Source organism: Haplochromis burtoni, unplaced genomic scaffold, assembly GCF_018398535.1.
Source record: "Haplochromis burtoni strain Fernald_Lab_line unplaced genomic scaffold, NCSU_Asbu1 Contig_1137, whole genome shotgun sequence".
Classification (NCBI taxonomy): Eukaryota; Metazoa; Chordata; class Actinopteri; order Cichliformes; family Cichlidae; genus Haplochromis; species Haplochromis burtoni.
In genome coordinates, this window is record NW_024583498.1 from 59,316 (window position 1) to 73,568 (window position 14,253).

Genomic DNA, 14,253 nt, shown 5'->3' on the forward strand with positions numbered 1-14,253 from the left:
GTGTGTGTGTGTGTGTGTGTGTGTGTGTGTGTGTGTGTGTGTGTGTGTGTGTGTGTGTAAACGAATACACAGTGTAAAGTTCAAACATGCTGTAGGACAACTTATTTTTTTCAGCCAAAAGTAGAAGCTGGCCTACACAACATCGCTTACTGGTGGCAGTGACATCTTCTACAAGACAATGGCTGAATTATACTTCAAAAACAGAACAACTGCTGTGATGTATGGTTGGGTGTGAGGGAGGTATAGATATAAGACCAACCATTTGATGGAAGAAGTGACCAGAACATGGACCCCGCAGACTGTTCCACCTCGGATTTTGAGACTGAGATGAAGGGGTTGGTTGATTTGCTGGACCGCATCGCTCAGGCCGGGGGGATGGGGGTTATGGGGGGATGGAAGAGATCTGACTGATAAGTAAGAGAAACTTTGAAACAATAAAGATTTAAAATATTTTTCCAAATCTGGGATAAATCAATTTTGTTTTATGTCAATAATTATGAGCTTTAATCAAACTTGTTTGTTCCTCAGCTGGATTCAGCAGCCTCCTCCCTAAATCAGTGAGCTGTGACAAGAAGAACCATTGGATTTGTAAAAAGAGACCCTAACTGTTTGAATTACTTAGACTTCAGAAGACTTTTGTGATCTGTAAATATAATTACATAAATATATTAAGTAAATATTACCACGGAAACATCTACTCAGGTTTTGTTTTTAAATATTACTAAATAAAGTTAATTATAAGGGTTTATTTTATTGTCAAGCTGTTATTATTTATATGTTACTAATAATTAATATGAAAACAACACCCAGCTCGCCCCTGCGGGCGGTTCATCCTTCAAGCTCGGGTACTCTACCAGAGGCCTGGGAGCTTGAGGGTCCTGCGCAGTATCTGAGCTGTTCCTGGGACTGCGCTCTTCTGGACAGAATTTGGGATCTTATGGAGCCATTCGTCTAGCTTGGGACTCACCGCACCTAGTGCTCCGATTACCACTGGGACCACCGTCACCTTCACCCTCCACATCCGCATATCAGCATTAAGAAAAACGCAGTTAAAGGTTTAAAGTGTTATTCAGCTATTGTTCTTTGTGTCACTGAAGTCATTGTACTTTGAAAAGATACAGTTGGTATAAGTCTGTGTAGCTTCTCACGTATCCAGGTCATGGTCATCAAAGGAGCTTAGAAAGAAAAAAAGTGGACTTTTCTTGACGTCATTTTACTTGTCATCTGGAAGCTTCTTCAGGTCTAACACCAAATGGTGGAGAGCCAAGAAGTTTTGGGTGAAACCATTGTGAGACCTTGACTTACCCTATAATGTTACCCATTGAGATCAACTGAGGAAAGGTCTGAGTCGGTGTTAGCGCCCACTCACATCGTGCGTCAGGCGTCATGTTAATATTCCTGTCTTATATTCGAGTTCTTTCTTTTTTTAGTTCATTTTTATCAAGTCTGTTTATCTGTGAGAGAGAGAAAACACCCATCCCCTTATGGCATTATTTTTGAGCCACTATTCTGAGCGCACGTAAAAAATAAAAATAAATAAAAAAATAAAAAAATTGCAGGTGCAAGTGTTGCAGTTTGAGGAGAAATTTATTTTGAGCGAAGTAAATTTGCGTGAACAAAATTCATTGCTGCATGCAAAAAATGTATTTCAGTGTTTGCTATTATCCATAGGTTGATCTGATATCCTCGTGTTGGTGTTGTTTCCAGATCATCATACTAAATGTTGTTCCAGGATCAACATTGCAAGTGACCAATCAGAATGTTGTGACGTCATACTTTTGCGACTTCGGGAAAAACCGGCGTAAAACAAAAAACTGTACTTAAGCTGCGTGAAACCGCCTCTGTCCGCCGATCAACGGACCCTGACCCTAATCCTAACCGTAACTCTTTAATAAACAGTAAGCAGAACTGATATTGTCCTTGCAACATTGGAATTTCATAAATGCACGAATGGCTTGGAATAACGTCACAACAATGTGATTGGTCACTTGCAATGTTGAACCTGGAACAACATTTTAATGATGGTCTGGGAACAACACCACACGAGGATATCAGATCATCCATTATCCATACGCACACACAATAGCAGCCCCTCTCGCTCAGTTTTTGCATTTGTGCTCACTCGCAATGTGTTGCTTGCGTTCTCAACATTTCTGCCCGTGCGTGCTCAACGCTTTCTGTACACCGTTATATTTGTGCCACAAAACCAGCCAATCACAGACTTGGATGCAAAAAAAATCTGATTTACAAAACAAAGCACTTCAGCATAAAACATATTATTAAATTCTCTCACCTCCCACATAAAAATAAAAACAAAAATGAAAATAAACTGGGCCATTGTCTAGATAAATAGAAAATACATTAGGAAACAAATTTATCCAGCATTAATGTGCAAATGACAGCAAAAGATGAATATAAAATAAAATAAAGTACAATAAACATTTTTCTATTTTAAAAAGAAAATAATAAAAGCTAAACCACAGCATGAGTAAAATTTATGTTCACATGTCACATATGCCAATGACCACACTCTTTATCATTTTCCAAACTTCTCCTTTTTGCCTTTTTTAGAAAAGTTGGTCAAAATTTGGCTTCTTGATCCATCTGCATAGGTATCCACTGGCTCAGGCTAACATTTGACGTGAGAATTAATCAACCCATCGGATGGTTATAGATGTCTTCACTGATGATTATGAATTGATTATACCACAAACACAAACTAAAGCTTCCCTATAATTTCAGTGTAGTTTATATACTACATTTAATGTTTAACCAGTAAACACATGAACGAGCTCGTCTAGCTACAAATGAACACAAGTGATTTTAATTCTCTCCAAACATACTGAGGCGGAGCTTGAAAATCAGGGGTGCCACACTGGCTGTGAGGCCCTGTGCATCCATTGAGCCCACACATGGCACAAAAGGCTCTAAGTGGCCTCTTCCTTCGAGGCAATGAATTAAATGATACAACAAAAACTACTAAGGAAGCTTTAAGAAACACAATAAGAGGCTCAAATGGTTTACCTGATCTCCAAACTCCCCAGATTCAAATCCAATCATGCATCTGCACGTTGTGCCAGAATAAGCCTGATTCATTAAAATGGACTGCATGCATAAAGCCTAATTTACAACATGGAGTCCTGCTCTCAAAAACTGGCATAGATTTAACACTGTCTGTGAAGCTGGATTTAAGAAGTAAGCGCCTAAAGTTAAAGTTTTTAGAACATATTTAGCACCATCTTGTGTCAGGTTGGTTGGTTGCAATAAACAGACTTACATTACACACTTTTGTAATGTCTCTTTGCAGAAATGAGTTTTATGTTAATTAACCGAGGATATACTGTCCACTTTCACCCTTAAGCAACAAATGGTTCTTTCATTGTTTGGCTAGCTGTATTGAAATGGGAAAATCCAGTGTAATGTGGACTTTTATTTCTCCCTTCAGACATGTTGGAAGATGTCAGGATTCCCTATCATGCTTTGATTGTCCCATTTCAGTGCAGCTAACAAAACAAAGAACCACGTACTGCTTAAGAGACAGAGGGTGAAAGTGACTTCAACCAACCAACCTGATGGCGTGGCGCTCTGTACTGACACAAGGTGGTGCTGAACATGCTCTAAAAACTGCTTCTTAAATCCAGCTCCACAGATAGTGTTACATCAATTCAGTTTTTGAGAGCAGGGCTCCATGGTGTAAATTTGGGCTTATACATGTAGTGTTTCATGTCCAATTTAAGGTCCCATTCAGTAGCACACAGGACTCAGTTAATCAGCTTCAAATATCCTGGATTAAAACAAACACTATCAGAGATCCAGGGTCAATCACCAAAGAGCTGTTTGGGTGGTATTAGGTTGGTAGCACCTTCTGTTTGATCAGCAGATATCTTAGTAAAGACCTAACATATATTTACTTTTGTATTTATTTTCTTCAAGCTGATAAGGGCAGGAAAAATGTTTGTTAAACCAAATTGAGGTAATTCGTAATTCTTTCTGGAATTGGATTAAAAATTATTGTCTGAAGTGCTGTATCTCTATTCTGATATTTTTATGTTGGGTGATAGTTATTGTTATGAATGTAGATTTTTAGTGTTGATCTCTAATATTTAATGGAATGTAACCTTATCGTTAACCTTTATCTTTTTGACAAAAGTTTTAATTAAGAAAACAACAACTTTATTTAAGCTGCTGTAAGAAATGTGAAGGCTGACAATCATCCATGACCTGGATGTCTGACAACCTTCATAGACAATTCTGTGAATGTTAAAATAATACTTTGTAAAGAATACCGGCAACAATAGAAATTTTACTAAAAAGGTCTGAAAATCATGTTGTTTTATTGATTTATTTGAGTATATTTTAGTTTAGATGTGCTTTTGCTTGATTTCTAGCTAATCTGTCATGATCTGAGCGAGTGTTGGGTTTGTCTCCTCGCACACTGTTCCCCTGGGTCCACCCTGAGGTGTAGCTCAGGTAATCTCCTTCGCCTGTGGTGCATCAGCTGCAATTAAGAGGTTGCATTTAAACCCAGTGTCGTCACCTCTCCTTTGCCAGTCCGACAGCTGCCAATGGTGGTAACAAGTTGCATCTCAGGTCGATGTTTTGCCTTACCTGCTTCTCCTTGTGTTCTCAGTTTTTGACTCATCAGTTACACCGTAAGCACCCAGCTCCCAGCCAGAAATCTCACCCACCACTGAACCTTGCCATCTAAACTTGGATTCTCTTCACCTCTACCGCCTGTCCTCCTGCCCGCTGCCTCGCTGGAAACACTAAACCTCAGGTTGGACAAATACAAATACTCAGCTGCCCAGTCTACAATACCCTCCCCAAGCTGGAAATCGGCTTCACTGCATGTAAGCAGTCAAGATCTGTGTTGTAAATACTGACTATGTTGTGTCTGCATCTGGGTACTTTCCTAGTGTTGGCCTCCGGGCCGTTTGTGATGTAATCTTAAGATGTTGCCTGGGCTTCTTGTTTTCAGTCATACTCTGTAGCATGGATGGCATGTGCTTGATTCCCAAACAGAGACCTGTGCCATTTTGAATGTGCAGAAGATTTTTTAACATGAGCAGAAATATTTCTGAAGCATATTTAGGCTGTTAAAAGCCACAAGGATATATATTATTTTATGAATAGGTGACTCATACATGTTTAAGCAGGTAACGTCTTCTGACAAGGAAGCCAAAGTCCCCTAACAGCGTACAAACCTTATTTATTTGTTAACGCCTGGCTATTATGTGGTAACTGTGTGATGCTATCATTTGGACCAAAATCTCAGAAAAAAATGTTTGCAGCACTTTGTTGAATCTACTCCAAAAAAGGTAAAAGGTGGTTCAATGTGTATCTAATACATTTTCCAGTGAGTGTATATGTAACACAAAGTGTAGCATTAACAGACAAAAATGGGGCAGCTTCCTTTTTCAGTCAAAAGCAGAAGTTGGTACAAGAAACAGAAGTCTGTTAAGAAAGATAAGAAGCAATAACTTCTTGTATTATGATGCTCTGTGGCTTTAACACTGTGGCATCTCTGAGTAAAATTCACAAAAGGCTCAACAGAAAGACAAAATAATGACAGAGGATGACCCACATAGCAAACAGGTCTGGCCTGGATCTGGTGTCAAGCCGGCACTGCTGGCTGACTTCTGGCATGGTAAGTGCCAATGATGCCACTGTTTATTTGATGGCATGTCACATCTGGCCCGATTGTGGTTTGGTTTATGTGGCCCAGGCTCATAGAAAACAGGTCTGCCCTGGATCTGGCATCAAGCTGGCACTTCTGACTGACTGGTGTCATGGCAGGGTGTATGTCGCCCAGATGGGCGCCAGGTCTGGCAACGATGGCACTATTTATGTTCCTATTTTCCTATTTTAGTTAGAAGACCCAAATGCCATGTTGCAATACTATACTGCTATGGTAGCAAACGTTTCAAATGCAGGTTTGACAGGTTTGTGAGTGTACACTTTATCCAAAACCTAGTGACGGTTTACTCATGTTTACCACTGTGTGGCTGTAGAGCTAGAGCAGGTCACCTACTGATTGGAAGGTCAGTGGTTTGATCCCTGGCTCTGGATCTCTGTCAAGAGTGTGAATGTGTACAAATCTAGTTAGGAAGAGAAAGTGTGTGATTGGGTGAATGTAACATGTTGTATAGAGCACTTTAAGTAATCAGGGAGAGTAGAAAAGTGTTATACTATCAGAAAAGTGTTCACTGTCTGAACAGAGTTTCGTCATGTTACTTTTGCACTATTATGTTCCGGCACATGTTGTTATTACATGGCTTGATTAAGGTACACATTAGGCTGACACCTGGGGCCAGAGCTGAAACTGTTCTGGGCCAGCACAGGACCACCAGTGTGTCTGCAACTGGCTTTGTGCTGGAACCATGTGTGCATTAATTCTGGCAAACCAGATCTGGGCCACCAAGGGGCCATCATTCTTTGTGGTATGTGGGCCATGTGCAAGAACATTTTGTGGGCCAAATCCAGGCCATACCAATTTTGCTATGTGGGGACATTAACTGCACTTCGTAGGTAGTTAAAACAAACAGTAAGTCCAAATCAAGAAATATGTATACAGGGAGACAACTTCATCAGTTTTAGAAGCCACTGAGGTCAACCTGAGACACATTCATGTGGATGCGTATTTTACACATACCACCTCAACATTGTGACCAAAAGACAGCTAGAAGATGTGACAGTGATGAAGATGCTAAGAAGAGTAGAAGAGAAGATGTCAAGTTGTCAGGATTTGCAAGATTTGAATTACATTGAATTGTTCTGAATTCCTTTATTGTCATTGTACACAGTACAAAGAGATTCAAAGGCAGTACTGACCAACTCAGCAACACCAAAAGAGCTGAAAGACAACAGAAGACAACTAAAGTGCATTACAGAATTGCTTATGAAGGTTCTCAGACATCCAGCTCATGTTAATCTAAGAAGCTTGGGAAGAAAAGAGACAAGACTTCTTTAAACATGTTTTTTTTCCAAGCTCTGAACAAAGCTTGAAAATGCATTACAGAATTATTTCAATGGTCAAGAAAAACAGCTTAACATCTACACATCAAGAAATTCTTGGCAAGGCAGGTGTATTACTGTCAAAGTCTACAAACAAGATGAAGAGAAAAACTGTAATGAAATATGTAATATGTAACCATATTAATTTGACACAGCGACAAAAGACAAACACAGGGGAAAGACTGGAGGAAAAGAAAGGAACACAAAAGGGAACTAGCAGACCTATCAACAAAACCAAAACAAAGACTAAAGGCATGAAATATTTAAAAAAAAAACTCGTAAATGGAAGGAAACATGAACTCAAACCATTAATAAAAGACTAAACCCTGATCATGATCCATTTTTTACAACAAATAATGAATACACAAAAATTAAGAAAGAGCAAACATGAAAACATAACTGACTCAGCGTGACACATGGAACACAAGGGAGGCACAGTAACAAAACCTAAGAACTAGAAAATATAACCAGTAACTAAATCAAAGAATATTAATGATCAAAAACATAAACACTGGGTCACCAGACCTAGATCTATGACACATTATATTACATTCATTGTCACATAATTAGATACAACTCTTCAACTTCTCATTCATGCAGATGTGCAGCCGACAAATCTCGAGTAACTGTGTAATGCCATCATGTCAATATGGACCAAGATATCAGAGAAATGTTTCAAGCACCTTGTTCAATCTACATCACGAGAAAGTGCTTTTGGTAACTACAAGCCTCATTCACCCAGTCGCACACAGGTTTATACAAGTGCTTTTTTTCAATATCCAAGTGTCTTGTATGCTGACACTCACACACAGTCACACTCAAGCGGACGCATTGGGGGTAATTTGGAGATCAGTATCATGCCCAACATCCAGAATGGAGAAGACGGGGGGTCAACTGTCTCCAATGAGCTACCACAGCTGCCCCAGTACACCACATAGTGTATCTAGTAGAATTTCTGGTGACTCATGTGGTCTATCCTGAGATAATCCCAGTCCCTAAAGTGATAATGTCTTTATTTGAACAGTTATTATATAACATGCTGTTTTGACTCTAACATATTTTTGATGGTGTTGTGACTCTGCTTTGCATATATTGTTATAGAAATCACTTTCCAGTATGTACACTGCCTCCAGTATATTTCCAGTATAAACTTTGAGGTTTATACTGATCATGACACGCATGCAAATTATTTTCACACCCATAAGGAGAAGTTGGCAATAGAAACAGACATGACACGTCAGAAGATTCAACCTTGTCTCTTATTTTGGTTCCCTGTGGCTCTTATAAAGGGCTATTTCTCTGTCTAGAAGTTACACGAAGCTCAACGGAAAGTCTGCAAGGATGGCAGAGGAGGAAGTTAGCTATGCCACAGTCAAATTCAAAAAAAAGAAACATTCAACAAAAGGTAAGTTTTTCCAATGCACTGCATCAAAAATATATTCTAAGCTACTTATGATGAATAAAATTGCAAATTTACTCAATGTGGATTTGTTTTAAACAGTTTTCTGCAGTAACAATGACTAGAAAAAATATCAGTAGAAATCAGCAAATAAGATCTTGAGCTAAGTAGGATTTTTACACTGATATTTTAAGACCTTGGTGCCTGAACCACTTCAACTAGTGGCTTGGGGATCTGACTTGAATGTGTCCTATATCAGCGGTCCCCAACCCCCGGGCCTCGGACCGGTACCGGTCCGTGAGCCGTTTGGTACCGGGCCACGAGAGTTGAGGCTCAGGTGTGAAATGTATGGTTTTCAGGGTTTTTATCGGTTTTCAGCGTTATTTTGTTATCGTTTTTATCATTAACTCAGTTTTCCTGGGTCTTTTCCCGTGTGTTATGAATAAATCTTCTTTTTTTCGGTACCGGTTCTAATTTTATTTTGTTGTATTTATCCACGACACCTTAAAGGCCGGTCCTTTAATATATTGTCGGGCATAAACCGGTCCGTGGCACAAAAAAGGTTGGAGACCGCTGTCCTAGATGCCTCTTAGGTGAGGTGTTTTTGGCATTAAACTCTGTGACAGACACAGAAAACACTGGAGAGTTTACGTCTCAGCTTGCTTGGAACATCCTGTTTTTTTCCACCAAAAGGAATGGAGGAGGTGGCTGAGAGAGAGGTCTGTGCATCTCTGCTTGGACAGCTCCCAGCACAACCCCAGTTAAGACACTGAATTGTGTCAACACTGAACAAATAGCTGTCCAAAATAATTAAATAAGCATTTGCATGAAAGCAAACATGCAATATTTCAATACAATAAGGTTTAGAAAGCCTTGTTATATGATAACTTGTGAATGCCAATCAACCTTTCAGTTAAAAAGGAGGAAACGGTTTATGATGAAGTGGAGGTGAAAATGAGCAAAGGAGAAAATGAAGCAAAGGAAAAAACTCCGGACACAAACGGTGAGTTGAAAAAAGAAAACACAAATCCACCGTAAATAAATGTCCAATACAGTGAAAATGTCTAAAACTGTCAGTACAAGACGGTGTGACGAGTACTGATGAGTTTGGGTGTCTTTCAAACTGGAGCATTTCCCTAACAGGGATTTAATGAAGAGACATGAAGTATCCTGAGTTTTACAATTAGATTCAAACAGTGGACGTTCTTCTCTTACAATCATTTTTACCAAGGTTTTTGAAGGACAAGTGGTATTTAACAGTTTAATAATAAAATGATTTTATCATTCATGCTCATAGTTAGGAGATGCTCCTTATAAGGTTTACGTTCCAAAAGATGGAGAACAGCATGAGTTACATTGTGTAAACGCGCATTTCAAAGCTGATATGTGGCTTCAGCTGTTCCAGACACTCAAATGAAGTGCTTCCTGTTTTTTAACTAACCGCTGTGTTTAAAATACCATCATTTGAGACAGCAAGACAAAAAGGAAATGTTGGACTTATAAATAGCAACATTGAATAATCAATTAACCAATAAGCAAATAGATAAAACAATATATTTCTGTTATTTAGATTTTTATGCCAGACAAGAAGAACGTTTACTTCAGTTTCATTGCCCTACATGAATAAAATAAGTATTTCAATGTTACAATATTTGTTTTAAAGTGGACATGAGATACCCTTCTCTCTAAAGAAAAAAAAACGATCATAGATTTAGCACTGTCTACAAATCTGGATTCAACAAATAAGTGTTTAAAGATTTTAGAGCATGTTTAGCGCCATCTTGTGCCAGCATAGAACATGATGTCACTGGGTTGGTTGCTGGAAAGTTGTGTCAGCAGGGTTCATAATTCACGGCTGTCACGTGGGTTATCAGGATGTATACTAGTTTCCAGAAGAGCTCCGCAAGCATGTGTGAATAAAAAATGACAAAACTGCATCTTTGGTCATTAGTTTTCAAAAATACATTGAGCTACAATAGTTTATATATCATAGTGAGGTATGTGTATTTCAATCTTTGTACATTCATAAGTCATATATTCAAAGGTTTGTTTTAACTGCTAGCCTCTTACATACATTTTTTTTCCACTTTGGATTTCCACTTTAACAGAATAGCTATTTTGTCATTTAAGGCACTTTTAACGATCTCTAGAAAGGACAGAATGAGAGTGACAGGTGACTATCAGTGATGACAGAATAATGTTTCATTCCACTAGCATGAGGGTAAACCCATTTTCTTGGTAAACACATTACACATACAGCAACAACAATAATAAACTGTCTTGTTTTTGCGTAACAGTGGCAGAAATTTCTCTTTCTCACATGTTAAGAAATCTGATAAATTAGAAGAAATCCAAACGTTCTCTTGTTCCTTATTATAGTAAGACACGTTACTGGTTAATTTCATAGTGTCAGCTAACTAGTGACCAATAACTCAGCAAAAAACAAGGACACTAGAACTAAAACTATTTATGATGGTTGCTCCCAACCCTGTCTGCAATGAGCTTTATGTTAAAAACAAAAGAAAACAAAGCTCCATCTCTTAAGAAGTAGTTTTTAGTTATTTGCTAGTTAGCGATTAGCACTTTATTTATGCAATAAAGTGTTCGCTCTTTCCCAAAACACATGTAGACAGTATATGGCAGAACTGATTACCATATGCGCATCACACCATAAATGTAACTAAGTTTCTCACCGAAGTGTGATCGGGAATCCTAACATCCATCAGCATGTCCACAGGGAAAAGATTGCCTACAAGATTGATTGCCACACTTTTTGGAAACCTTAATTTCTTATTTAGATTTAGAAATCGTTAGCTCACATTATCTCACTGAGCATATTTCTTAACAATAGAAGTGAGAAAAAGCGAAGTTCGATTGTAAACACTGGGGGGTTTTTTTGTTCATGCTGACATGCTGTCAGGACTTCCAATCATGTTCGACATAAAACATGCCAGGGGCTGCCACAAAGAGTTTTTTTAAGACAATTCTTTTTGTTTGTTTGTTTTAGTGTCCTTGTTTTCTACTGAGATATCACTTCTGTCACTAGTTAACTAAGATAAACTAATGTAAGTCTATTAACAACAGCCAAGCAACGCAGTGATGTTACGTTCTGTACTGGCACAAGATCCCGCTAAACATGTTCTTATCTCTAACTTCAAACAGTTATTTCTTTGGCTTCACAGACACTGTTACATCTATTATAGTTTTTTACATATGGTATAAATTAGCTCCAATAAATGTGTTTCATGTCCACTTTTAAACTATATGACATTTTTATCAAGACTTCACTAACTCAAGACTATAAATATTTTGCCAGACAAGACATCAGACAGAACTATGAGCAGACATCGCCACTATAAACAGTTGGCTTGTTGTTTGGGAATCATTTGTGTCATGTTGGTGTTGGGCATCATAGCAGTCACTGTCTACCGTAAGTATGAAAAAGATCATTTCATGTATAAAAGATGTGTTTATTATCATTATTAGGAGTAGTAGTAGTATTGTTGTTGTTGTTGTTGTTGTTATACAAATTCCACATTTCTTGATCAGGACAATTTCAACTATGATTTTTGCAATGTTTTGTTACTCATATAACTGGTCTATTTTTAGAGGCAACCTCTAACAACGATATTTTGACAGACACTTAGAGAATATTTTTTAACAACAATGAATGAGGCCAAAGTGGATTTGAAGACAATCTACAAGGAATTACCCCTGCAGTCACAGTACAGCCCTTATGCTGACACAACCTATCTTCAGCTAGAAAAAAAAATTCAAAACAAATATATACTTTTTATTGTCAGAGTATTTACATGAAAATACAATGTGAAATACATGAATGCATGGTTCGAAATAATGAATAATTGCATGACAGATATCAGCAGTGATAAAAGAAAGAGTACGGGGTGTGTGGTTTACTTCTTTTTGTTCTTTATTTAAAATTAATCTGACAAATCTGAAAAGCACAACGATAGCTATTAATGCCTAGAAATTTGGGAAACCTGAATTAGAACAGACAGAAGATGTTTTGAACAGTGATAAAATTACAGAAACAAAATGGAAAAAGAAATAAAACAACATAATGGGATTTCTTTAGGGGCTTAGAGTTTGCACATTATTAACTGACAATTACTGAACTCGCCTGAAACGGTTAGAAAAAAACCAAACAGCTAACTGTTGCCAATCACAAACTGATAGATCTATACTGCAAACTCAGCTCAGACACTGAAGACTTGAGGAGGAACCAAACCAACCTCATTCTCCAGATTCACAACCTGACACGAGACTCTACTCTCTTGGAAAAACAACTTGCAGAAAAAAACCAGGAGCTCGAAAAGAAAAATGAGGAGCTGGAGACAGAAAAGAAAAACCTAAAAGAAATAATAGAACAGATGACGACACGACGGGATGAGCTCAATGTTAGTCGAGCTCAGTGGAGCATTGATGCCTACTGTCCCAAAGAAAAAAACAGTAACAGTATGTTCCAAATATATTTGTACAAAATTATCTAATTTAACATAGATATGCACTGATGTTGTTTATTAACCGTTCTCTATTCTTGCAGACAGAAAATGTAATGCTTGTCAGGCTGGCTGGTTATATTTTGAGCCCAGCTGCTATGTAGTTCATAATGCTGAACGTGCTGAATGGAAAACCTGGGAAGAAGCTCGAGAAAACTGCAGAGGAAAGAGTTCAGATTTAGCTGTTGTTATTAATGAAGAAGAAAAGGTACTGAGAAAACTGTGGGACACTTTATGACAGACTTCATGAAAATAAAAATATAATTTCTTTAGATTGAAAGCTTTCTTAGAGCAAATTGTTTAAATATCTCTGACAACTTTCTCTCTGTCCTCAGAAAAATGTCAGTAAAAACAGTTGGAAAGATAATGAAAACAAAAGATACTGGATTGGTCTGAGAGTTGAAGATGGGAAATGGAAGTGGCTGGATGGAAGGAATCTGACTGATAGGTAAGAGACACTTTGAATCAATAGAAATTTCAAGTATTTCCCAAATCTGTGATAAATCAATTACAGTGTACCAGTGTCCATCAGCCTTGAGCAGAATTCTTGTTTTCCTCAGCTCCTGGATGAACCAGCCTCCTTCTGATGGTCACTGTGCAATCTCTGTACAAGACGAAGGATTTAAATCAGTGAGATGTGATGAGACGAACCCATGGATCTGCAATAAGAAAGCTTTGTCTGTTTGAATACTGCAGTAAAACTTCAGAGGACTTTTGGATAGTCTCAGTCTCAAAATATAATATTAATGATGATATTAATAACTGGTCAACAGAGGGCACTGCATTACTTCAAACCAATGAGTTGTTCCCTGAAGTATCTGCACTGAAATTTTTCATGTTGCAATGATAGTTATTGTTAAGCTATGTTATATTAATGAGAAATGTTTTAGTCAAGCCAAGAACAACACTGTTCAAACTGCTGTAACATGTAGAAGAAGGACAGCTGGCCTCTACATTTGGACTTTGTTAATCAGTCACAGTGTCAACATCAGCTACAGAGCAGCAGAGAAGAACAGGAAGTTCAGCTTATAATTGAAGTCTCATGTTGTGTATTTTGCATATTGTTATCATATCAGCTTGACTTTTTTTAGTGTTGTTATTAAAGTTTTGATTTTATTCATTTACATTGATTGAAATGAAATTATGGATCCATCCTGCTTTGTATCACCAGCTCAGCCTGGTGGTGGTGCTGTAAGGGTTTGGGGGGTATTTTCTTGGCACACTTTGGGTCATTTATGCCAACTGAGCATAAATAAAAATGGCACAGTCCACCTGTGTATTATTGTTGAACATGTCCATCTCTTCATACCCACAATTCTT

General features: G+C 38.0%; 1 protein-coding gene across 2 annotated transcripts; it reads left to right on the forward strand.

Moving 5' to 3' along the window:
- The first annotated feature begins 8,271 nt into the window (after positions 1 to 8,271).
- LOC121813102 (C-type lectin domain family 4 member M-like) lies at positions 8,272 to 14,233 on the forward strand. Of its 2 annotated transcripts, none has more exons than XM_042216614.1 (7): positions 8,272 to 8,419; positions 9,327 to 9,416; positions 11,730 to 11,843; positions 12,611 to 12,889; positions 12,978 to 13,141; positions 13,269 to 13,381; positions 13,494 to 14,233. In XM_042216614.1, the coding sequence occupies exons 1-7, from the start codon at positions 8,356 to 8,358 to the stop codon at positions 13,618 to 13,620; spliced, it is 951 nt and encodes a 316-aa protein (XP_042072548.1). In that variant the 5' UTR covers positions 8,272 to 8,355; the 3' UTR covers positions 13,621 to 14,233. The 2 variants fall into 2 exon arrangements, with proteins under 2 accessions (XP_042072548.1, XP_042072549.1); XM_042216615.1 differs by having other exon boundaries at positions 12,728 to 12,889.
- The last annotated feature ends 20 nt before the right edge of the window (positions 14,234 to 14,253 follow it).